This window comes from Schistocerca cancellata, chromosome 6, assembly GCF_023864275.1.
Source record: "Schistocerca cancellata isolate TAMUIC-IGC-003103 chromosome 6, iqSchCanc2.1, whole genome shotgun sequence".
Classification (NCBI taxonomy): Eukaryota; Metazoa; Arthropoda; class Insecta; order Orthoptera; family Acrididae; genus Schistocerca; species Schistocerca cancellata.
Window position 1 is genome coordinate 288,857,048 of NC_064631.1, and position 27,719 is coordinate 288,884,766.

A 27,719-nucleotide genomic window follows, 5' to 3' on the forward strand; every position below is an offset into this window, starting at 1 on the left:
TCCAGTGAGCTCTCACCTGACACCACTGAAGTCCTAAATGGATGAAGTTTGGGGCCAGTGGAATGCATCCTACAGTTTGTCTGGCTCAGGGCTGACCTTGAAGTAATTGATTTTTAACAGTTTGTTGTATCACAATGGTGCCAACTGCTGCCTAGGTTGTTGCTGCAGATTCATCATGACGCACCAGAGCCATACACCAAAGACAAAGGTCTTCCCTCTTGGTAGAACCATGGGGGTGCCCAGAGCCTAGTCTTCTTGCAACCATACATTCTCATGATCACCGCTGCCAGCAGTCACATACAGTGGCTACTTTCCTGCCAAGTCTTTCTGCAATATTGCAGAAGGAACATCCAACTTCTCATAACACTATTACACTACCTCATTCAAACTCATTGAGGTGTTGTTAATGGCATCGTTGTCACCTTAAAGGCATTTTTTACAAACATCAGCTCACCATACCTAATCGCAAATGTAACTAACTCTCATTGCCATTACCGTATGTACTTAAAGCAAATCTGATTTTGGCATGAAATCTGAATAGACATTATCTTTCAGATGTAGAAACATACCCATCAACTTTCATCTATGTTGCACAACATCCTCTTGGAGTTGCAATTTTTTCCCCCAGTGTACATATCGCATCTGATAAATTTCTTCACATGACTAACAGTTGGTATGTGTTCATCTTCCCTCATTTGAATCAGCTCATGTATTCTGTAATTGCTGAGGAAAAGTTATGGGAATCCTTCATTGGTACTGTTGAACAGATGCTATTGGAGACAGTTATTTTAGTTTCCCTGTGGCATGTATCCCTCATGTGAAACGTGTAACTGACTATAATGCATGTCTCTTACATGAAATGACATTTTAATGATGTGTAGGTGAGAATGGAAATCGAAGAAAGCTAAAAGATTAAATTCAGTGGCATCACATACCTTGGTCCTGGTAAAAAGCACCTTGTACACCACCAGACTTAATATCCCTTTTTGACAAACAAATCATTGTTGGATAAATTACAAGAGAATAAAATTTTAAATAGTGATGACAGAAACATTTAAGGTAGAAAAAGTTTCCAGTCATTATGAATTTTTGTACTCCTCCTTCAGTTTTGTAAAAAGGTGATCTACACACATGAACACACTCAACTGAGGCTTGGCCCCGTTTGTTCACAACAAGAGGTATGTACAGGATGCCCCTCAGAAACAGTGTAAATTATTGTAAGTCTGTACTCCAAAGCAATGTCCAGTCCACACTATATCAAAGTTCATTTTATGGCAAATAGAGTCCACAGTGTAAACACCATAGGAAAACTAATAGCACACTCACAGAGCACTCCACAGACAGCATTACAACTGACTCAGACCACTCCTAAGCCTTTTTATATGCTAGATACTGGTGTGATCTTATCAGAGGATGCACCTTATGGTAAGCACCCTTTAGGAAATTGATAGTAATATTACACAGGCTATTCAGTTCCATAGATGCCACTACAGTAATGGAGGAAAGGTGAATATGTTGGGAAGACCGTAAAATTGTGAAGGAGGCACAGGACCCTCAGACCTCTGGATGAGAGGAAGTCACCTGTTGTGAGGCTAGATGGAGATAAAGATGAAGAGAGAGATTTAAGATAGAGATCTCAAAGATAAGCACTGTGCCAGTTTCAGTTCAGAGGTGACAGAGGAGGGAGAGTGTGAAGTAAGGATGTATTAAGAAGAAGAGAAACAAAGAGTGGAGTGAATTATGCAGTTAATAACTGGAAGGGAACAGGAAAAGAGAGAGAGACAGAATTCATTAAATAATGAAATTCTACCTCTGGGTTGGAAGGAGGGAAGTAAGTGGAAAGATGGGAGGAGGATTGTTAATGGTGGTTAGGACCAGAAGGAGGGCATGACACAAAGGATAAGTTGTAATCATTATCAGTGTCAAATGTCTTCACTGCAATGAGACTTTCAATAGAATTTAACCCCATGTAAATTCAGCATTGCTGAAAAGACATACACTCCTGGAAATTGAAATAAGAACACCGTGAATTCATTGTCCCAGGAAGGGGAAACTTTATTGCCACATTCCTGGGGTCAGATACATCACATGATCACACTGACAGAACCACAGGCACATAGACACAGGCAACAGAGCATGCACAATGTCGGCACTAGTACAGTGTATATCCACCTTTCGCAGCAATGCAGGCTGCTATTCTCCCATGGAGACGATCGTAGAGATGCTGGATGTAGTCCTGTGGAACGGCTTGCCATGCCATTTCCACCTGGCGCCTCAGTTGGACCAGCGTTCGTGCTGGACGTGCAGACCGCGTGAGACGACGCTTCATCCAGTCCCAAACATGCTCAATGGGGGACAGATCCGGAGATCTTGCTGGCCAGGGTAGTTGAGTTACACCTTCTAGAGCACGTTGGGTGGCACAGGATACATGCGGACGTGCATTGTCCTGTTGGAACAGCAAGTTCCCTTGCCGGTCTAGGAATGGTAGAACGATGGGTTCGATGACGGTTTGGATGTACCGTGCACTATTCAGTGTCCCCTCGACGATCACCAGTGGTGTACGGCCAGTGTAGGAGATCGCTCCCCACACCATGATGCCGGGTGTTGGCCCTGTGTGCCTCGGTCGTATGCAGTCCTGATTGTGGCGCTCACCTGCACGTCGCCAAACACGCATACGACCATCATTGGCACCAAGGCAGAAGCGACTCTCATCGCTGAAGATGACACGTCTCCATTCGTCCCTCCATTCACGACACCACTGGAGGCGGGCTGCACGATGTTGGGGCGTGAGCGGAAGACGACCTAACGGTGTGCGGGACCGTAGCCCAGCTTCATGGAGACGGTTGCGAATGGTCCTCGCCGATACCCCAGGAGCAACAGTGTCCCTAATTTGCTGGGAAGTGGCGGTGCGGTCCCCTACGGCACTGCGTAGGATCCTACGGTCTTGGCGTGCATCCGTGCGTCGCTGCGGTCCGGTCCCAGGTCGACGGGCACGTGCACCTTCCGCCGACCACTGGCGACAACATCGATGTACTGTGGAGACCTCACGCCCCATGTGTTGAGCAATTCGGCGGTATGTCCACCCAGCCTCCCGCATGCCCACTATACGCCCTCGCTCAAAGTCCGTCAACTGCACATACGGTTCACGTCCACGCTGTCGCGGCATGCTACCAGTGTTAAAGACTGCGATGGAGCTCCGTATGCCACGGCAAACTGGCTGACACTGACGGCGGCGGTGCACAAATGCTGCGCAGCTAGCGCCATTCGACGGCCAACACCGCGGTTCCTGGTGTGTCCGCTGTGCCGTGCGTGTGATCATTGCTTGTACAGCCCTCTCGCAGTGTCCGGAGCAAGTATGGTGGGTCTGACACACCGGTGTCAATGTGTTCTTTTTTCCATTTCCAGGAGTGTATTATGCCACAGATTGCTTTATTATACACCCTTACCTACATGCCGGACAGCAAAAAAAAGTAAGTTTCATGGAGTGGAAAGCCACCTGAATAAACAAAAATTCATTAAAGTAATACTGAGTGCAAGCAGTATTTTGACAATATTAATGGCACATTCCCAATTTAAAGATTGGGGTAACTGTTACTCTTGTTCAAATCAAAATTTTCAGACAAAATTAGCAACCCATTGATGTTGGTGTGGATGAGCTGAACCATGTTTACAAAAAATGTGTAAAAGAAAGCATTGTAATTTGGAACAATGATGCAGATACCTGGAAACAGAAGCAGGAAAGTGAAAGGAAGATCACCTCATTTACACTGACAGCTTACATTGAATGATGAAACTTCTTTCCACTTTTGGGATTCATTGTGACTAACATCAATCAGGCATGGCTATATCATCATAGTGTAACAGCCTTGACCATGGAGTTGGGCATATTATTTTAACTTTTAACATCATATTTATCTTGGCATGCTGATGTGGAGGTACTAACACACTTGTTCTTTAGTTTGATATTTCAATCATTGTATGCATTCTAATGTTTCATTACACATTACTATATTCATAACAGATGATATATATTTAATTTATAATTGCTAGGATTGGTTTCTCAGTTGTACTACATTCACATGAAACACATAAGCAGCACAAACACACAAACATAAGGTTCAGTGAGAATTATCTTACTCTGAATTTCTGCAGTTTCTATTGCAGTGCATCACTACCGAGAGCAGGGAGAAAGGTATTTACATTAGATCATTTGACTGAGTGATAGGATTAATTCATGTCACTACATAAACATTTTCAAGGTTGCCTTCACTCCAACGTTGTTTTCACATGTGGCCTAATTGTTATATTTTTCTTGTATGCAGAATTAAGTATTTTATTTATAATATGTACATAAGTTTTATTGTTTTCATTTATGGAATTCCATGTTTTTTGGTGTTTGAATATTTGTGCTGTGTATTACACATAGACTTTTATATATTACTGCCTAGGTAATCTATTTAATGTAACTTTACTTAGTCACAAAACTGAAAATATAGAACGAAAAGTAACTTCTGTGTAGATTTTGCCTCTTGTCTAGTGGGCGAAAAGGGATTCTGTATTTCAGTGCAGTGATCTTCCTGCCTGATGTAGAGCAATGAATTGAGAATCCGTATAAATTTGAAAGAAAATTAACAAGTAACCTTTACAGCAATTCTTCACAGTTTATCGCGATTCAAACACAATATTTCTGTTAGCATGGTCATTGTAAACAGATTTATAGGCTTACTGAGATAACTATTGTTCTGCGATAAATCATCAAAGTGGTCATGTACACATTAAGATGAAACATGCTTAAAACCCTTAGGCTTAAGTAAGAATGTAATAATTCCAGTCCCAAACAAAGTAGGTGCTGACAGGTGTGACTGTTACTGCACCATCAGTCTAATAGTTCACAGTTGCAAAATGCTGATACTGTACCAGTTACTCACAGAAAAACAAAGATTGGTAGACATGATCAGTTTGTATTCTGGAAAATGTAAGAACACTTGAAACAATACAGACCTTACAGCTAACCTTAGAAGATAGACTGAAGAAAGCCAAACTTACATGTGTAGCATTTTTAGCCTTTAAAAAAAATTTTTTTTGACAGTGTTGACTATGATAGATTCTTTGAAATTCAGAAGGTAACAGGGATAAAATGCAAGGGAAGCAGAAGATTATCTACAACTTGTATGGGAATGAAGCTGCAGTTATAAGAGTCAAAAGATAGGAAAGGGAAGTAGTAGCTGAGAACATAGTGAGACAGTGTTGTAGCCCAAGGAGAAATTTAGAAAGGGATATAATATTCAGGGAGAAGAAATAAAAGCTCTGAAGTTTGCTGATAACATTGTAATTCTGCCAGAGATGCCAAAGAACTTGAAAGAGCAGTCGAACAAAGGGGATTGTATCTCGAAAAGAGGTCATAAAATGAATGTGAGTAAAAGTAATACAGATATAATAGGATGTTTTTAGATTAAAGAAGAAAAAGCTGAAGGCATTAAGAGTAAGATATGAGAAAAACAGAAGTAGATAAGTTTCGCTATTTGGACAATGCAGACTGACAGTAAAGTGAAAAGCGTACTTCAGAAGATAAATTTGTTAGCATGAAAATTAAATTTAAGAATCAGGAGGTCTTTCCGGAAGGTATTTTTTTGGAGAGCAGCCTTGTATGAGGTGAAACATTGACGACAAACAGATCAGACAACAAGAGAACAGAAGCTTTCAAAATGTGGTATTAAAGAAGAATGCTGAGGATTAGATGGGTAGATTGGATAAATGGTGATATGCTGAATTGAATTGTGAAGAAAAATATATATAATTCATCTCCATTACCCCAGATGAGCACCATCAGTGAGTATGGTGGCAACCTTCACTGAGAACCCAGTCTTATGACATTTTGGAGAGATACAACAGTGTTACTCTTGGTGTCACAATGTGGGGGGCTATCATGTATAGCTTCAGGTCACAACTGGTAGTGAGTGAGAGAACTCTGACGGCACAATGGTATGTCGTGGACAACGTATGTCCTCATTTATTACCTCCTTATTGGCGGCATTGTGATGCCATTTTGCAACACAACAATGTTTGTTCACACATGGCATATCTCTATGAAATGTCTTACGATCTTGAGGTACTCTCATTGCCAGCACAGCCCCAGATCTGTTCCCGACAGAATGTGTGTGGGACCAGGTCAGACATCAACTCTGCTCCAGTGCCAGTAGCCTGAATGCAAGGACCAGTTACAACAGTTATGGGCTATTTTGCCTCAGGGGAGGATACAACAGCTGTATGACTCTCTTCCAAACCAAATCAGTGCATACATCCAGGCCAGAGATGGTGCAACATCGTACTAATAAGTGTGGTTATACTGCCAAATTATTTGTAAATTTGATCCTCCTTCCCTTACGAGTGCTTTACTTTTCTTATCAGGCATTGTGGACTGATTCGTTGGATCTGACTTTGAGTTTCTGCTTTCCATTTTGTCCACTCTCACTCCTTTTCCCTCAGATCTCTTGCCCTCTATACCTTCAACTGATTCTACATCTATCTACATCTACATCCATACTCCGCAAGCCACCTGACGGTGTGTGGCGGAGGGTACCTTGAGTACCTCTATCGGTTCTCCCTTCTATTCCAGTCTCGTATTGTTTGTGGAAAGAAGGATTGTCGGTATGCCTCTGTGTGGGCTCTAATCTCTCTGATTTTATCCTCATGGTCTCTTCACGAGATATACGTAGGAGGGAGCAATATACTGCTTGACTCTTCGGTGAAGGTATGTTCTCGAAACTTTGACAAAAGCCCGTACCGAGCTACTGAGCGTCTCTCCTGCAGAGTCTTCCACTGGAGTTTATCTATCATCTCCGTAACGCTTTTGCGATTACTAAATGATCCTGTAACGAAGCGCGCTGCTCTCCGTTGGATCTTCTCTATATCTTCTATCAACTCTATCTGGTACGGATCCCACACTGCTGAGCAGTATTCAAGCAGTGGGCGAACAAGCGTACTGTAACCTACTTCCTTTGTTTTCGGATTGCATTTCCTTAGGACTCTTCCAATGAATCTCAGCCTGGCATCTGCTTTACCGACAATCAACATTATATGATCATTCCATTTTAAATCACTCCTAATGCGTACTCCCAGATAATTTATGGTATTAACTGCTTCCAGTTGCTGACCTGCTATTTTGTAGTTAAATGATAAAGGATCTATCTTTCTGTATATTCGCAGCACATTACACTTGTCTACATTGAGATTCAATTGCCATTCCCTGCACCATGCGTCAATTCGCTGCAGATCCTCCTGCATTTCAGTACAATTTTCCATTGTTACAACCTCTCGATACACCACAGCATCATCTGCAAAAAGCCTCAGTGAATTTCCGATGTCATCCACCAGGTCATTTATGTATATTGTGAATAGCAACGGTCCTATGACACTCCCCTGCGGCACACCTGAAATCACTCTTACTTCGGAGGACTTCTCTCCATTGAGAATGACATGCTGCGTCCTGTTATCTAGGAACTCCTCAATCCAATCACACAATTGGTCTGATAGTCCATATGCTCTTACTTTGTTCATTAAACGACTGTGGGGAACTGTATCGAACGCCTTTCGGAAGTTAAGAAACATGGCATCTACCTGGGAACCCGTGCCTATGGCCCTCTGAGTCTCGTGGACGAATAGCGCGAGCTGGGTTTCACATGACCGTCTTTTTCGAAACCCATGCTGATTCCTACAGAGTAGATTTCTAGTCTCCAGAAAAGTCATTATACTCGAACACAATACGTGTTCCAAAATTCTACAACTGATCAACATTAGAGATATAGGTCTATAGTTCTGCACATCTGTTCGACGTCCCTTCTTGAAAATGGGGATGACCTGTGCCCTTTTCCAATCCTTTGGAATGCTACGCTCTTCTAGAGACCTACGGTACACCGCTGCAAGAAGGGGGGCAAGTTCCTTCACGTACTCTGTGTAAAATTGAACTGGTATCCCATCAGGTCCAGAGGCCTTTCCTCTTTTGAGCGATTTTAATTGTTTCTCTATCCCTCTGTCGTCTATTTCGATATCTACCATTTTGTCATCTGTGCGACAATCTAGAGAAGGAACTACAGTGCAGTCTTCCTCTGTGAAACAACTTTGGAAAAAGACATTTAGTATTTCGGCCTTAAGTCTGTCTTCCTCTGTTTCAGTACCATTTTGGTCACAGAGTGTCTGGACATTTTGTTTTGATCCACCTACCGCTTTGACATAAGACCAAAATTTCTTAGGATTTTCTGCCAAGTCAGTCCATAGAACTTTACTTTCGAATTCATTGAACGCCTCTCGCATAGCCCTCCTCACACTACATTTCGCTTCGCGTAATTTTTGTTTGTCTGCAAGGCTTTGGCTATGTTTATATTTTCTGTGAAGTTCCCTTTGCTTCCGCAGCAGTTTTCTAACTCGGTTGTTGTACCACGGTGGCTCTTTCCCATCTCTTATGATCTTGCTTGGCACATACTCATCTAACGCATTATGTACGATGGTTTTGAACTTTGTTCACTGATCCTCAACACTATCTGTACTTGAGACAAAACTTTTGTGTTGAGCCAACAGGTACTCTGAAATCTGTTTTTTGTCACTTTTTCTAAACAGAAAAATCTTCCTACCCTTTTTAATATTCCTATTTACGGCTGAAATCATCAATGCCATAACCGCTTTATGATCGCTGATTCCCTGTTCTGCGTTAACTTTTTCAAATAGTTCGGGTCTGTTTGTCACCAGAAGGTCTAATATGTTATCGCCACGAGTCGGTTCTCTGTTTAACTGCTCAAGGTAGTTTTCAGATAAAGCACTTAAAAAAATTTCACTGGATTCTTTGTCCCTGCCACCCGTTATGAACGTCTGAGTCTCCCAGTCTATATCCGGCAAATTAAAATCTCCACCCAGAACTATAACATGGTGGGGAAATCTACTCGAAATATTTTTCAAATTATCCTTCAGGTGCTCAGCCACAACAGCTGCTGAGCCAGGGGGCCTATAGAGACATCCAATTACCATGTCTGAGCCTGCTTTAACCGTGACCTTCACCCAAATCATTTCACATTTCGGATCTCCGTCAATTTCCTTCGATACTATTGCACTTCTTATCGCTACAAACACGCCTCCTCCCTCACTGTCCAGCCTGTCTCTGCGGTATACATTCCAATCTGAGTTTAGGATTTCATTACTGTTTACGTCTGGTTTCAGCCAACTTTCTGTCCCTAGTACTATATGGGCGCTGTGACCGTTTATTAATGAGAGCAGTTCTGGCACCTTTCTGTAGACGCTCCTGCAGTTTACTATTAGCACATTAATATTGTTATTCCCTGTTGCATTTTGCCTACTCCTACCTTGCCGCGTCTCTGGAGGTGTCTTGTCGGGCCTAGGGAGGGGATTCTCTAACCTAAAAAACCCCCATGTGCACTCCACATGTACTCCGCTACCCTTGTAGCCGCTTCCGGCGTGTAGTGCACGCCTGACCTATTCAGGGGGACCCTACATTTCTCCACCCGATAGCGGAGGTCGAGAAATTTGCACCCCAGATCTCCGCAGAATCGTCTGAGCCTCTGGTTTAAGCCTTCCACTCGGCTCTAAACCAGAGGACCGCAATCGATTCTGGGAACGATACTACAAATAGTTAGCTCTGATTTCACCCCACGAGCGAGGCTTTCCGCCTTCACCAATTCCGCCAACCGCCTGTACGAACTGAGGATGACCTCTGAACCCAGACGGCAGGAGTCATTGGTGCCGACATGAGCAACAATTTGCAGTCGGGTGCACCCAGTGCTCTCTATCGCCGCCGGTAGGGCCTCCTCCACATCTCGGATGAGACCCCCCGGCAAGCAGACAGAGTGAACACTGGCCTTCTTCCCCGACCTTCCCGCTATTTCCCTAAGGGGCTCCATCACCTGCCTAATGTTGGAGCTCCCAATAACTAATAAACCCCTCCCCCCGTGTGCCTGCTCGGACCTTGCTGAAGGAGCAGCCACATGTCCACTCACAGGCAGAGCGGGCGATGCCACACGGCCAGCCTCCACATTGACCCTCCGCCTCGTGCGCCGCGAACGCCGCTGAACCCACCACTCCCCTTGGGGAGAGGGTGGCCCAACCGCGCCCAGTACCCGCGAAGATGTCTCGACAGCAGAGACAGTGGGTGAAGCATGTAACACCTGGGGTGTACCTTGCGACGCACCAGACTCCCCACTGCCGCTACCCTCCGAGGCAGCAGCCTGAAGACGGCTGACCACGGCCATCAACACACTCAGCTGTTGGCGAACAGTGGCCAGGTAACTCACAGTAACATTCACAGAGTCCTTAGCAATCATGGTGCCTTTGATTACTGCCACTGATCCCATAGAAGCTAGGTTAGTGATCCCCGCTGCATAATATTGCCCCCACTGACCTACGTCTGTGGCATTGTGCATGTTTCAAGTAGCCATTTGCCTGGATGAAGGTGTGTGACTATGAACTTAGTGTAACAAGAAACATGATTCATCTGATTAGGCTAAATCATTGTATTGATCCACAGTCCAATCTCAATGATACCATAATCACTGCAATCATAATTGACAGTGTCATTGGGTCAGTAGCGGAACATATATAGATTGCATATTAACAATATACACTGACCAGTGTGCTCCAAAACACTTGTGTCTGCACCTGCATAGTACTTTGTCTTAAGATCTGCCACAAATCGCCACCGATCCTGCTTGATGGAATAGACAAGCCTCCAACCTCCATGCTCTGTGATGAGGCATAGACATGTTGTTACCTTCTCATGGATTAAATGTTGTTTAATCTGTTTCCACAGATGCTCATGATAGTAGCACACCAATAACTGAACAGCATTTCTGAGATGCTATTTCCCAGGTGCTGGGCCATAACAATGTGCCTGTTGTAATGGTTGTCTATGTCAATGACTTCCTCATTTGCAGTGTGTATTATTTTATATTATTCCCCACTTGTCTACACTCTGCTTATATGCTTTCCTTAACATGTTACATATCCACATCATCACCAGGTGACATTCAGTCACGCAGTGGACAGTGGTCATCCTTTATGGCAGAGTAAGCTACAGTCCTCCACTAATGCAATTCTCCTAGTGGTGCCATTCCCACATACCCCATGGGGGAACCTTTGCTAATAACATTCAGAAATCATACATGGAGCTGTCAGAGACATTGGAGGCATTCTCAGAAAGCCTAATGATTAAAGCGACAGCTCACAAAAAGCAAGAAATCAAAGTATTGTTTTGGCATTAAGTTTCAGTTGTCACAGGGTATTCCTCATTCATTTGTATTTCATCAGTTTTATTGCTACTATATTCTTCTTTAGCATCTGTATAGAATTTATTACAAGATTATTCTATTTACTGTAAAGCAAGTTACACATAAAAAGATGAAACCTGTGTCATAGTTATTAATATGAATGATAGCCCTAACTTACTGACCTTTTGTATGCTTCATTCAGATATCTTTGACATGGGTGTGAAGCACACATTAGATACTGAGGATGTGTATGATGGCCATAAGATAATAAGAGTGTCTTTAAAAGATTTAAAGGTTCAGATCTGTCAGATTACTTAGATCTTTATAAAATGGTTTTTGCAGTGCCAAATTAATGGCTGGTTCTCACATAAAGGTATCAGGTAAAAGTTGGTGTGTGAGTACGTATTCATCATTATAACCATTTACAAACTTGGGAAAAACTGCTGTTTTGAGACTTTATATGTATTTTGAATAAAATGAAATTTAAGAAAATACTGGTTTGTGTTCAGATAAGCCTTTACCGGAGGAAGACTCACCAACAGCTGCTCATGCTGCCCTAAAGAAGTTAATTCATAAAATAATAGGAGAAGCAATGACTCTTCCACCAATGCAGGTAAGATTAACTGATCAGTATTAAATAATGTGTGAGAAAATCATTTCTCAAATAAGTCAGAAAGTTGTTAGTTCACATTTAAATTTACAATATAGTATGAGTATGGCTGATAAGTATTTTGTGTTACTGAGTGAGAATTCATTTATAGTCATTTTAGCTGCAGACAGAAGAAAGCAAAAGGACTATTATTGCGTAAGAAAATCAATCACTAATGCTAGGTTATAGTTATTACTTGCATGCAGGCATAGATGATACCTATTTTATTCTAGTATTGTATTCTCTGTCATATGCTGGTGTCTACATATGTGTGTGAGAATTTCATTTGTTGTGCCTGTATATAACTCAACATTTCCAGTATATGGTGAGTAGCAGTCCATTATATTCATAATATTTTCATTAAAAACTATTTTGTATTTATTTATCCTTGAAACTGAACATTTGGGTTTTTGTTTGAATGTCACTAATAATACAGGACAGTTGTCAGTGGCGTGTACTGAATTTTTCATTAAGATAATCTGTTACAAAAGAAAAAAAGTAATGCCTTCCTTTTGGTGAATTTGTTGATCACTAGGTCGTGAAACTCAGATTCACTCACCGAGCAAGGTGATGCAACGATTAGCACACTGGACTTGCATTCGGGAAGATGACATTTCAATCCCGCATCCGCCCATCATGATTCAGGTTTTCCGTGATTTTCCTAGATCACTTCAGGCAGATGCTGGAATGGTTCCTTTGAAATGGCATGGCTGAGTTCCTTCCCCATCTTTACGTAATCCGACCTTGTGCTCTGTCTCTAATGACCTCGTTGTCGACATGACATTAAACACTAATCCTCAACTGCCACAAGCGATCTTTTTCAGTGGATAATAGGGTGAAGTTTGTAAATCTTCTTGAATTTGTGAACTATATACATATTTTTTTATCCTTTCCAGGGCTATAAAGCTTCTGTCAGCTGAGGCACTAGATGCAAAAACAGACGAAAAAGTTCAGAGATTTACAGTTTTATGGTATTCTGTTTGGAGTCTATTTGACTTAATAGACCTGAATACATTAACAACACATTCATATCACATTTCTCCTGAAATACATTTAACCACTAGCTGTCATCTTAGAAGTAAAAATCAAAAATTATCCGTAGTGGTATTTCTCCATTCTGAGTTTAATTTCATTGCAGTTGGAAGTTATTCAATGTGACATTATAAATTATAATTAACAAAAGTACTTTAGTCAATTTATGAACTGTATGGTTTATGTAATTAGGCAGGGCAGAGGCATTTTTTGTGGAGGCTCATAGTTGTATGAAATAAAAGGAACTGCAGAACAAACATGGATAGTTAAATGTAATATTACATTTTAGATGTGTGTTACAAACATAATTGTCAATAAAATTCTAATAGATACACAAAATTTTGTAGCAGGTGGATGTCAGAAAAGCAGCTATGCCAGAGAATTATTCAACTGAAGATGAAATGGCCTTAAAAACCTATGAAGATATATTAGCAACAGCAATTTTAAATAAGGTGGGTCATCTAAATCATGTGTTAGAAAAATTTCCTTGTACTTACTTTAGTGAAGAAGTTGTTTGTTAAACTTTACACTGTAATTTCTTAAACCTGAGAGAGAATTTGCAGCTTGTACATGACAAATAAGTCATGAGTAGTGTTTTTTGAGAAAGGAGTTGCTTATTTTATACCCATTTTTTAAATCAGTATTTAAGTCTTCATTCCAAATCCTAATTTGAAAGTAACAAAAAAAAAAAAGAAGACCACAACCAAAACCAAAAATAATGCTTAAAGTGTCATATGTTTTTACTGTATCAAGGATAAGATTAACGTGAAAATATTGATTCACAACTCATTAGCTTCCTGAAGAAGACACAGTGTTTCTTGCTGATAAGATATTAATATTTCTTCTTCACCTACTGGAGTAGGCTTCCTTTAACTTGCTTCAAAAATTACATTTCTTCCTTAGTTCATGTCCAAGACTTGTTTCCATATGTTAGAATAGGGGTAGCCATTAGTTTTTAAAATTTTAGTCATTAGTTTTTTTTTTAATTTTAGCCTTGTATCTTTCTTTGTATTGTCACCCATTGTTCTGCGTACAGTGGAAGAAAAAAATGAAGTAGGAATTGTATATATCCCTGGCATCGTTATAATGCATGAACCACTTTAACTGATACACTAATTAGTAACGCAGAATTTGGTTTCTCTTTTCATACTGAATGTATAAGAAGGAGATAAGTGAATATAATCAACAATAAGTTGTCCATTATGTATACTTTCTAGAAAAATTATTTATATTTCCAGAGCAGTGTATTTAGTCCATGTGAAGACTTTGAAATATTGTACAACTTGTATGGCTTTGTGCTACACTCAGGCTTAATTCAATACTGGCTGACAGCTTCAGGAACAGGAAGCCAGCATAGTGCAAGCTTGCTCAGCTGTTCACACCAGCAGTCACAGAGACTCATGATAGACTGTCATAAGTAAGATCAGTTTTCATGTTGTAGGTTATTGAAAAATACCAGGCTCACAGGTTTCATAACGGTTCAGCCATAGATGGCAACAGCAACATCCTCAGTTCCAGCTACTCCACAGTTTCCATGGAGCAACAAACGAAATACATAAGTAAGTTATGTGGCAAAATTTAAGAGCTGTTAAATGATAAGATCATATGTATTTTTTGTTCCAAAAGATCCTTAGTGAGGAGATCGTACATGATGTAGAACATGTCTTAAAAATAAGAGTACACAGTAAACTTTTACGAAGAAAAACAGATATGCTAATTTACCTTCCCCAGATGCCAAGTGTACTGCTCCCCATGAATGCAGAATAAGTCAAAAAATCGTAAATATATTTTTATGTAAAATGTAATAAATAAAATGTCACAATATTTGTAAATGTTTAATACTCTTATGTGCATATAATAATCCTTAGGCTATTGTAGCCATGTATCATCAGACAGAAAAACATATTTACAAAATCTATTTACAGACAAGACTTGTTAAAAAAAACTTTCTTCAGAAAGTTTAATTATTTTCTAAATTAAGATTATCTGAAAATCTGTGTTCTGAATTTTAAAAGCTTGGTTTTGTGAGGAATAATTGTGGGTGGACCAGAACTCCACTGACAAACTTCCAGAGGTTGATCAGGGATATGTTCTGAGAATTTTTGTATAAGGGAACCATGGTCTCTGGCAAATCATTACAGAGTTATTGTATTTTGTTTGTTTCCTTACCCCAGTAATTTTTGTATCTGTGCTGCACTGAAAATAGTGCATAACAGTGTAAATGTTGATAGTATGCACTGGGTGTCTTGTTTCCATTTGGTCATGGTACATGCTGTTGGCAACCTTAATACCCTACTTATCTTGTTGCTCTCAAGTCTGCATTCAGTACTGCTCATTTCTGTCCAGGGTTTTATTTTCCTTCAGTGTTAGTTGTACATTAACAGTGATACACAACAGTAGAATTGCAGCATTTTTGCGTCTGTATATAAGGGTTATGGCATTACTCAAATGGTTCAAATGGCTCTGAGCACTATGGGACTTAACATAGGTGGTCATCAGTCCCCTAGAACTTACACCTAACTAATCTAAGGACATCACACACATACATGCCCGAGGCAGGATTCGAACCTGCGACCGTAGCGGTCACGCGGTTCCAGACTGAAGCGCCTAGAACGGCACGGCGACACCGGCCGGTATGGCATTACTCTGTGGTGTGTGTGGTGCATTTTGGTTATTGCATCTTATAAAGGCTTCTTCACTATTGTGAAGGTATTTTCACAGAAATGAGGGCAACTGCAGTAACAAACTGAATCAATCAATAATTGCATTATTACTTAATAATGAGCCACTGGAGACCATTGCTCTCTTATACCAAAGTACTCAAAAGGTATCTCTGAACAATCTCAGGAAGTTTGTCAGTGAAGTTCTGGTTCACCCTGTACACAGTACAGTCATCTTCCATCTGCTAAGTTGACAGATAACATACAATAACAAATGTAGTCTTCCACCATTTATTTTCTTAGTGTATGTACAGTTGAGGCACCACTGCACCTCCATCTTATTTTTAATGAAACATCAGATCTATTGAGGCAAATCATTTTGTACAGTACCAGTACAAACAGAAATATTTTGTATGGTGAAGCCACTACTAAGAATGAAAATGGCATCCTTTTCTTCAGCAGGACTGACTGATCGGGGTTGCCTGTAACAACATATAAAGTTTCATAGTATGAGTGGTTCTTCTGCAGCTCATGCTACAACTGAAAGGTTGTAACCCTTTGGAATATTTCACCTTAGGCTCTTCTTATCCTTTGTCCTTTATTAAGGACCTTCTATTCTCTTATTCACGTTTTATTCTTGTCCTCACTACATTCTTTGTGAACATTGTTACCTCAGCCTGTTTCCATTATTTCAGCTTCCTTTAATTTTCACTCTCTTAATTTAAAATACCTAATGGAGTATGTTCTGATCCAAAATGTCTTCATTTCCTTCCTCTCGCTTTGTTTATCTGCATATTTTAGCCATGTGAATGATTTTAGTAAATGACTGAGCATTGTAATCGCCTGTATGTGGACCACCAGTTATTATTTACAAAATCATTGAAACTACAACATTTTTTGGTAAAAACTGTTTTATTGTTTCTCAAAATATTCGTCTTTAAAATTTATACAATTCTGCATGTGGTTGAACCAATACTGGAAACAGTGGTATCTCAAAAAAACCTAAACTGCAACAGTTTAACAGAGACCAGGCATATACCCTTGGTAGGGCATGGGGACAGGCTTCAGATGTCAAGTGAAAGCAAAGACAGATGCTTGATGCTTGTAGGGAAACATGGTGCTGGCTCCCTGCATCACTTGACATCACCAGTTTTGGAGTGATCCAGAACTACTACAACCTGCCCATATCACCTTCCTGCATAGGCATCACTTTGGCCCTCTTTTGAGAGTTCCAGATGCTGCTTTTATGCCTATGAAAGCAAAACACCATGCTGCTATTATGCCTATGAAAGCAAAACACCATGCCATGCCTGGTAGTCAGTTGTTTCTTACTCCTGATAGTGATGGCGGATAACAGCCTCAGTAGCTCAAGTGTTTTATTTGAAGTGATACGGCTTGTAAAACAAGAAGATTTTAATCAAATAATGAACTGCTTGACATGCTGTGAAACAGCTGGCATTGTTATGATGAAGAATTATGTGATATTTTCAGTGTTTCACTTGACTTCGCTAATGTCTAGTGGCACACAAATTGTTGTACACCGTTCAGCATTTACTATTATCTTATCCTGTAAAGCAATGGTCACTACATGTCCAATGTAACCAAAGAAACAAGTGATCTACTTGAATATACTTTGTGAACACTCAACTTTTGTTGGTTGTGGTTCATTTTGAAAGAACCACACACACTTTATTGCTGCCTAGTTTCTATCTCTTATGAATATACCCACATTTTGTCTCCTATAATGATATTGTTTATGAATTTTGCAAATTTTTTGAGAATTCCCTTGCACCAATAGACATGTTTGAGCTTCAGCCAAATTGTGCAAAATGCATTGGGAACAGATCTTTTGCACAGCAAAATGTACTGAAGTCTGTCTAAGGTTGCTTCTATTTTATGGTAACCAAAGAAACAATACATCATTTTATTTTATGTACATTATGAATGAACCAATTTTGTTTGTTTCAGTTCATCTTGAAACACCTAGACTGCTGTTTGGTTTCTGTCTTGTATGAATATATCCAATGTTGCCAATATTGTGAAAAGGATAGATTGCTACTCAGCATATAGAGGAGAGGTTGTGTCACAACAAAAAAACTGCTATACATTGAGCTTCCAGCCAAAGGGCTTCCTCTGAAGTAGAAAAACACACACACACACACACACACACACACACGACCACTGTCTCTGCCTGCTGTGTCCTCAGTCTGCAACTCAGCATCTCCTTTATATGGTGAGCAGCAATCTATCGTTTTCATAATACTGTAGTTATTCCATTGTATACTTTCCGCTATTATATCTGATATTGAGTTTTTTGGAACAACATCAAATTTTGGTCAATCTTCGCAGTTTCTCACTGGTGGAAGCTTGACCATGAAAACATTCTGCTAATAAAAGCTTTAAACAATAGTGATGTCACATCTCACATCACTGTCATTAGACAACCTTATACAAGAGCAAATCGCTGTAATCTTCCTTATTTATTTAACATCTCATAATTTCTAGAAAATAGTTACATGTTCTCTGCACTTACACATGTGTCAAACTGGGAAAGATGTGAATCATAAGTCACAATACGACAATTAATGTATAAAATTGGACAAAGATATTCCTATTGTAGCAGTAATGAATTTCAAGGCAGTTACTGAAAATAATCAATTTTTGTACGTGTAAAGTCACTGGATAGATAAAAATACCTACCAGTAAATCACTGGCAATAGCTAACGCATATAAAGGTATTGAAATTTGTAAGCTTTCAGAGTCAGTGTCCCTTTCTCCTCGCAGAAGGGTTGAAGTGGAAGGAAGAGGGGTGAAGGAAAAGGAGCGGTGAGATTTAGGAAATGTGGAGAGATTGGGTGAGAAGGACAGACAGATTGTTGGGAACTGCACTGGACAAGATTTGAAAGCCTGAGAGCTTAAAGGTGGAAGAAGAGGTAAGTGCATTGTATGTGGCAGATATGGGGAGAGGGGGGGAGGGGGAATAGACAGGTCAGAAAAAAAGATGTAGAAACTTAAAAGGGAGCGAAAAGATGATTATGATGATGATGATGATGATGATGATGATGACGATTGCTTTGTGAGGTGCTCAACTGCACGGTTATCAGCGTCTGTACAAATTCCCAACCTTTGCTCAGTCCAAACTCGCCACTTCCATGAATGACGATGAAATGATGAGGACAACACACATAGTTATCTCAAGGCAGGTGAAAATCCCTGAACCCGCTGGGAATCGAACCCAGGACCCCATGCTCGGGAAGCGAGAACGTGACTGCGAGACCACGAGCTGTGGACAGGAGTGAAAAGAGGAGTAGTTATTGAGAATAAATGCTAAACAAAAGAAATTAACGTAACTTAAGGCCAGGTGGGTGGCGACAATCAAGGACATGTTGTAACAGCAGTTTACCACCTGCAGAGTTCTGAGAAACTGGCATCTGGAGGAAGAATCCAGATGACGTGGTGTGAAACAGGCACCGAGGTCACCACTGTCATGTTGTATAGTGTGTTCTGCAACAGGATATTGTGTGCTGCCAGTATACACTCTCTGGCTATGCTCAATCATGCTAACTGATAACTTGATTTAATCATGACAATGTAAAAGGTCAAACAGTGTTTACATAACAGCTGGTATATGACATGTGACATTTCACTGGTGGCTCTCCCTTTGATAGTATATGTTTTGCCAGTTGCAGGTCTTGTATAAGTAGTGAGTGGTAGGAGGGTGCATGGGACAAGTCTTATAGTGGGGACATTCACAGCCGTAGGAGCCATATGATAGGGAAATGGGTGCAGAAGTAGCATAGGTCTGACAAGGATGTTGCAGAGATTACGAGGGTGATGGAAAGCTTTTCTAGGTGTGATGGGAGAAATGTTGGACGGACTGGGACTCATTTTGGGGCATGATTTTAGGAAATCATAGACTTTTCAAAGTAGCTGAGTAATACAGTACTTATAATACTGAATAAAACTGTTGTACTCCTGAGTCATTTTTGGAGGGATCATCAGTAACAGGATTGGATGTGATGGCCCAGAAAATTGCTTTTGAACTAGCCTAGTGGGGTAATCACATCTAGTGAAGGCTAAAATACATTCTCCCTATTTAATTAAATTTCATATACATGCCACTGCCCTCAATGTTGACCTCGTCATCCTCACCAAGAGCCAACTACACACTTCTGTTGGCATTAATCCCACTAACAAACAACAGTACTTACATTTTGACAGTTGTGATTCTTTCCATGTCAAACGTTCCCTCCCCTATGGCCTTGGCTCTCGAGGCAGACATATTTGTTCAGATGCAGACTCCTTACAGCAATACACCATTCTCATGTCAGCCTTCACTGGACATAATTACCCCACCAGTCTAATTCAAAAGCAGATTTCCTGGGCCATCACATCCAATCCTGGTGCTGCTGAACCCTCCGAAAAACAACTTACGAGTATACCTCTTGTTGCTCAGTATATTCCAGTCTTAAATGTATGATCAGCTACTTTGATAAGGCTATGCTACCCTAAAATTAGGTAATTCTAAGATTTTTCCTACCACATCTAGAATAGCTTTTTGTCACCCTCCCAATCTCTGAAATATCCTTCTTGTCAGACCTCATGCTCCCTTCTCCACCCATTTCCTACCCCTGTGGCTATCCCCAGTGTAAGATTTGCCTCATGCACCCTCCTACCATCACCTATATGAGCCCTATAACTAACAAGACACATGCTATCAAAGGGAGAGCCACCTGTGAAATGACGCATGTCATGTATCAGCTGTGACACAAACCCTAATCAGCCTTTTTTATATTGGCATGACTACCATCAAGTTATCAGTTAGGATGAATGGGCATGAGCAGAGGATGAAAACTGGCAACACACAATATCCTTTTGCAGAGCATTCTTTACAACACAACTGTCGTGGTCTCAGTGCCTGTTTCAGCACACGTGGCATCTGGATTCTTTCCCTAGACACCAGATTCTCAGAACTTCATAGGTGAGAAGCTTTTGTTACGACATGTCCTTGGTTCTCGCCACCCACTTCAATTAATTTACATCATAGTCTTTGGTCTCAGCATTTCGTCTCAGTAACTATTCCTTACTTCTCTCCTTGTGAGTTTTCTATATATTTTATTTTCTGACCTGTGTATTTGTCCCTGCTGCTCCACCATCCCCCACCGATAGCACATATAATGCACTTAGCTTTCGAACTCTCCCAATTTCCTGAACCTCACCAGTCCTTTTCCTTCACTTGTCTTCCCTCCCCTTTTGCCACACAGAGCAACTGGCCCTGAAAGCTTGCAAATTTCAATACCTTTACGTGCATTTTCTCCTGCCACAATAGTTGTCCTTTTTCATACCATTTCTCAAAATCAGAACTGTTGTTGTTGTGGTCTTCAGTCCTGAGACTGGTTTGATGCAGCTCTCCATGCTACTCTATCCTGTGCAAGCCTCTTCATCTCCCAGTAACTACTGCAGCCTACATCCTTCTGAATCTGCTTAGTGTATTCATCTCTTGGTCTCCCTCTACAATTTTTACCCTCCACGCTGCCCTCCAATACTAAATTGGTGATCCCTCGATGTCTTAGAACATGTCATACCAAACGATCCCTTCTTCTAGTCAAATTGTGCCACAAGCTCCTCTTCTCTCCAGTTCTATTCAATACCTCCTCATTAGTTATGTGATCTACCCATCTAATCTTCAGCATTCTTCTGTAGCACCACATTTCGAAAGCTTCTGTTCTCTTCTTGTCTAAACTATTTATCGTCCAAGTTTCATTTCCATACATGGCTACACTCCATACAAATAGTTTCAGAAATGACTTCCTGACAATTAAATCTATACTCGATGTTAACAAATTTTTATTCTTCAGAAACGCTTTCCTTGCCATTGCCAGTCTACATTTTATATCCTCTCTACTTCGACCATCATCAGTTATTTTGCTCCCGAAATAGCAAAACTCCTTTACTACTTTAAGTGTCTCATTTCCTAATCTAATTCCCTCAGCATTACCCGACTTAATTCGACTACATTCCATTATCCTCGTTTTGCTTTTGTTGATGTTCATCTTATATCCTCCTTTCAAGACACTATCCATTCCATTCAACTGCTCTTCCAAGTCCTTTGCTGTCTCTGACAGAATTACAATGTCATCGGTGAACCTCAAAGTTTTTATTTCTTCCCCATGGATTTTAATACCTACTCCAAATTTTGCTTTTATTTCCTTCACTGCCTGCTCAATATACAGATTGAATAACATCGGGGAGAGGCTACAACCCTGTCTCACTCCCTTCCCAACCACTGCTTCCCTTTCATGTCCCTCGACTCTTATAACTGCCATCAGGTTTCTGTACAAATTGTAAATAGCCTTTCGCTCCCTGTATTTGAAAGAGAGTATTCCAGTCAACATTGTCAAAAGCTTTCTCTAAGTCTACAAATGCTAGAAACGTAGGTTTGCCTTTCCTTCATCTTTTTTCTAAGATAAGTCGTAGGGTCAGGATTGCCTCATGTGTTCCAACATTTCTACAGAATCCAAACTGATCTCCCCGAGGTTGGCTTCTATCAGTATTTCCATTTGTCTGTAAAGAATTTGCATTAGTATTTTGCAGCTGTGACTTATTAAACTGATAGTTCGGTAATTTTCACATCTGTCAACAACACTTGCTTTCTTTGGGATTGGAATTATTATATTCTTCTTGAAGTCTGAGGGAATTTCACCTGTCTCATACATCTTGCTCACCAGATGGTAGAGTTTTGTCAAGACTGGCTCTCCCAAGGCTGTCAGTAGTTCTAATGGAATGTTGTCTACTCCGGGGGCCTTGTTTTGACTCAGGTCTTTCAGTGCTCTGTCAAACTCTTCACGCAGTATCATATCTCCCATTTCATCTTCATCTACATCCTCTTCCATTTCCATAATATTGTCCTCAAGTACATCGTCCTTGTATAGACCCTCTATATACTCCTTCCACCTTTCTGCTTTCCCTTCTTTGCTTAGAACTGGGTTTCCATCAAAGCTCTTGATATTCTCGCAAGTGGTTCTCCTTTCTCCAAAGGTCTCTTTGATTTTCCTGTAGGCAGTATCCATCTTACCCCTGGTGATATACGCCTCTACATCCTTACATTTGTCCGCTAGCCATCCCTGCTTAGCCTCTGTCAATATCATTTTTGAGACGTTTGTATTCCTTTATGCCTGCTTCATTTACTGCATTTTTATATTTTCTCCTTTCATCAATTAAATTCAATATTTCTTCTGTTACCCAAGGGTTTCTACTAGCCCTCGTCATTTTACCTATTTGATCCTCTGCTGCCTTCACTATTTCATCCCTCAAAGTTCCCCATTCTTCTTCTACTGTATTTCTTTCCCCCATTCCTGTCAATTGTTCCCTTATTCTCTCCCTGAAACTCTGTACAACCTATGGTTTAGTCAGTTTATCTCCGTAAATTGCCACCTTTTTGCAGTTTCTTCAGTTTTAATCTACAGTTCATAACCAATAGATTGTGGTCAGAGTCCACATCTGCCCCTGGAAATGTCTTACAATTTAAAACCTGGTTCCTAATCTCTGTCTTACCATTATATAATCTATCTACATCTACATCTACATTTATACTCCGCAAGCCACCCAACGGTGTGTGGCGGAGGGCACTTTACGTGCCACTGTCATTATCTCCCTTTCCTGTTCCAGTCGCGTATGGTTCGCGGGAAGAACGACTGTCTGAAAGCCTCAGTGCGCGCTCTAATCTCTCTAATTTTACATTCGTGATCTCCTTGGGAGGTATAAGTAGGGGGAAGCAATATATTCGATACCTCATCCATAAACGCACCCTCTCGAAACCTGGCGAGCAAGCTACACCGCGATGCAGAGCGCCTCTCTTGCAGAGTCTGCCACTTGAGTTTGTTAAACATCTCCGTAACGCTATCACGGTTACCAAATAACCCTGTGACGAAACGCGCCGCTCTTCTTTGGATCTTCTCTATCTCCTCCGTCAACCCGATCTGGTACGGATCCCACACTGATGAGCAATACTCAAGTATAGGTCGAACGAGGGTTTTGTAAGCCACCTCCTTTGTTGATGGACTACATTTTCTAAGGACTCTCCCAATGAATCTCAACCTGGTACCTGCCTTACCAACAATTAATTTTATATGATCATTCCACTTCAAATCGTTCCGCACACATACTCCCAGATATTTTACAGAAGTAACTGCTACCAGTGTTTGTTCCGCTATCATATAATCATACAATAAAGGATCCTTCTTTCTATGTATTCGCAATACATTACATTTGTCTATGTTAAGGGTCAGCTGCCACTCCCTGCACCAAGTGCCTATCCGCTGCAGATCTTCCTGCATTTCGCTACAATTTTCTAATGCTGCAACTTCTCTGTATACTACAGCATCATCCGCGAAAAGCTGCATGGAACTTCCGACACTATCTACTAGGTCATTTATATATATTGTGAAAAGCAATGGTCCCATAACACTCCCCTGTGGCACGCCAGAGGTTACTTTAATGTCTGTAGACGTCTCTCCGTTGATAACAACATGCTGTGTTCTGTTTGCTAAAAACTCTTCAATCCAGCCACACAGCTGGTCTGATATTCTGTAGGCTCTTACTTTGTTGATCAGGCGACAGTGCGGAACTGTATCGAACGCCTTCCGAAAGTCAAGAAAAATAGCATCTACCTGGGAGCCTGTATCTAATATTTTCTGGGTCTCATGAACAAATAATGCGAGTTGGGTTTCACACGATCGCTGTTTCCGGAATCCATGTTGATTCCTACATAGTAGATTCTGAGTTTCCAAAAACGACATGATACTCGAGCAAAACACATGTTCTAAAATTCTACAACAGATCGACGTCAGAGATATAGGTCTATAGTTTTGCGCATCTGCTCGACGACCCTTCTTGAAGACTGGGACTACCTGTGCTCTTGTCCAATCATTTGGAATCTTCTGTTCCTCTACAGACTTGCGGTACACGGCTGTTAGAAGGGGGGCAAGTTCTTTCGCGTACTCTGTGTAGAATCGAATTGGTATCCTGTCAGGTCCAGTGGACTTTCCTCTGTTGAGTGATTCCAGTTGCTTTGCTATTCCTGGTACCTTTTAGTATCTCCAGGGTTCTTCCATGTATATAACCTTCTTTCATGATTCTTGAACCAAGTGTTAGCTATGATTAAGTTATGCTCTGCGCAAAATTCTACCAGGCGGCTTCCACTTTCATTTCTTAGCCCCAATCCATATCCACCTACTATGTTTCCTTCTCTCCCTTTTCCTACGCTTGAATTCCAGTCACCCATGACTATTAAATTTTCGTCTCCCTTCACTACCTGAATAATTTCTTTTATCTCATCATACATTTAATCAATTTCTTCGTCATCTGCAGAGCTAGATGGCACATAAACTTGTACTACTGTAGTAGGAGTGGGTTTCGTGTCTATCTTGGCCACAATAATGCGTTCACTAAGCTGTTTGTAGTAGCTTACCCGTACTCCTATTTTTTTATTCATTATCAAACCTACTCCTGCATTACCCCTATTTGATTTTGTATTTATAACCCTGTATTCACCTGACCAAAAGTCTTGTTCCTCCTGCCATCGAACTTCACTAATTCCCACTATATCTAACTTTAACCTATCCATTTCCCTTTTTAAATTTTCTAACCTACCTGCCTGATTAAGGGATCTGACATTCCACACTCAGATACGTAGAACGCCAGGTTTCTGTCTCCTGATAACAATGTCCTCCTGAGTAGTCCCCGCCTGGAGATCCGAATGGGGGACTATTTTACCTCTGGAATATTTTACCCAAGATGACGCCATCATCATTTAATCATACAGTAAAGCTGCATGCCCTCGAGAAAAATTACGGCTTTAGTTTCCCCTTGCTTTCAGCCATTCGCAGTACCAGCACAGCAAGGCTATTTTGGTTAGTGTTACAAGGCCAGATCAGTCAATCATCCAGACTGTTGCCCCTGCAACTACTGAAAAGGCTGCTGCCCCTCTTCAGGAACCACATGTTTGTCTGGCCTCTCAACAGATACCCCTCCATTGTGGTAGCACCTACGGTACGGCTATCTGTATCGTTGAGGCACGCAAGCCTCCCCACCAATGCCGAGGTCCGTGGTTCAGAACTAGTCTGCTAAATTAGCTATGGTATTTGTGTTTGCTGCATAAAGTGTGTTACACTGAAATTGCTTTGTGCACTCAAAAAACCATAAAGAGGAAAATTTGAACTTAAGACCACTATAAGAGATAATGTAAAGTATTAATATGATTATAGGATTATTTTCTCTCGGTAATTCAATTTATCATGTTCATCGAAGATATAGCTTCAGTTGTCTCAGAAAGTTATCTTTGGACTCAACAAACCTTATGCAGCCAACTCAGAAAATGTTTGAGCTATTTGTTTCCTTGTTTCTTTAGTCATAGAGATTTATCTTTGTTGTAAATATTTCTTTGTTTGCAAAATAATTGACATCTTCGGTTTCCAACCAAAAAATGTAAGAACAGCTTTTCAAACCTTCCTAAAATATTTGTCAAACGTGGAATTTTTTTCATTGTCATTTTCTGTGCTTTTACCTGTTGTCCACAAAGAAAAAAATATTTATTTTAGAAATGCATGCAATTGTTGGAACAATTCTAATTCAAATGATTCAGTCACAAATTTAATAATTCTGTGCATAGAACACATTCAGTTTTTCATCATCATCTCTGAACTCCACAAATAAATTAGAAACAGAGAATGTGTGATTTATATTCCTCTAGAATGCACTGTGTCCCAAGAAAAATTCAAATTACTCTGGAGAACAATAGCAATTTTGTTGCTGAGACTGTGTAATTTATTGGATAAAACAGCTACAGATGTATAGACCTAACAGCTACACACTTTCATGAGCCAGAAATTTACTTTCCTAGGCCCTTTTTATTCCTTTTGTTCTGAAAATGAATGTTGAGGAGTTCATAAATTTTATGAATTTGAGAACATGCATAACTTAAGTTAAACATAGCCATGTGTCACTGGATATAATGTAAACATAGAATTTGTTTAGTTTATATATTTGGTTATTTGTATGATATTATTTGTATATGTATGATTTGCTTCTGTTTATGTTCTTAATTGTCTGCTTGAGTTGTATTTCTTAATCCTTATAATTTCATCTGCCTTTTGTTTGTGGAATACCAATCCTGCTCTGCTATATATGAACTAGTTCAGTTGATTAAGTAATTGTGTTCATTGTCTTTAAGGTTCTCTGGAGATAGGAGTAAAGAAGGTCGATGATGAAAGTATTTCATCAAAAGATGTTAGTGAATCTGATTCAGATGAAATACAGTGGAAAAAATCAGAACTAACAGACCCCTCACTTTCTCTAACTGTAAGTATTAAAGCAGACATGTACATTATGCATTTTACATTTTAAAAATGATTTAGTTTCCATTCCCTTTCTTTTTTCAGATAGAGGAACGTATTGAGGAGGTTACCACTTATAGTAATTCTGAATGTGAAGATGACAATGGTGACTCTGATGAGAAGTTATTTGTACCTGATTTGAAGTTACTGCAAAGACGAGTACCATTTCCAGAGTTCGGCATGGATATTGTTGAAGGTAAGTGAAGTTTCTGCGATTGATACTCACACAAAGGAAGTATTTTATCACATAGTTACAAATTAAACCATGAAATCAAAATAAGAAGTTAAGCAGAATAAAATACCATAACCTGTTACAACAAGAAACATAATTCTTTATCTACATGAAAATGGGAAGACACTGATTATCTAGCTATAAAAAGTATGTAATGTGCATTATAAGATTATCTTTTGATTTCAATTTCATTCTGATAGATATTGTGGGACATGTACCAGGCTCTTGTACAACTGTAAGAATATATCCATGTAACCAAAGTTTACCAGTGTGTACAGTGCTGGAATGGGAACAGGGATGGGCTGGATGGGTGAGGACAGTGACTAAAGAAGGTTGAGGCCAGGAGGGTTACGGGAATGTAGGATGTATTGCAGGGAAAATTCCCACTTGCGCAATTCAGAAAAATTGGTGTTGGTGGGAAGGATCCATATGGCACAGGCTGTGAAGCAGTCATTAGGATGAGGGATATCGTGTTTGGCAGTGTGC

At 40.4% G+C, this 27,719-nt stretch overlaps 1 protein-coding gene across 1 annotated transcript in view; it reads left to right on the forward strand.

Moving 5' to 3' along the window:
* The window catches only part of LOC126088294 (uncharacterized), a 242,133-nt gene that overhangs the window by 128,614 nt on the left and 85,800 nt on the right, over positions 1 to 27,719 (forward strand). Inside the window, exons 6-10 of the mRNA XM_049906424.1 lie at positions 11,777 to 11,880; positions 13,296 to 13,400; positions 14,390 to 14,507; positions 26,839 to 26,966; positions 27,047 to 27,197. Of these exons, the coding sequence (XP_049762381.1) occupies positions 11,777 to 11,880; positions 13,296 to 13,400; positions 14,390 to 14,507; positions 26,839 to 26,966; positions 27,047 to 27,197 (606 nt within the window). The remainder of the gene's footprint in view (positions 1 to 11,776; positions 11,881 to 13,295; positions 13,401 to 14,389; positions 14,508 to 26,838; positions 26,967 to 27,046; positions 27,198 to 27,719) is intronic.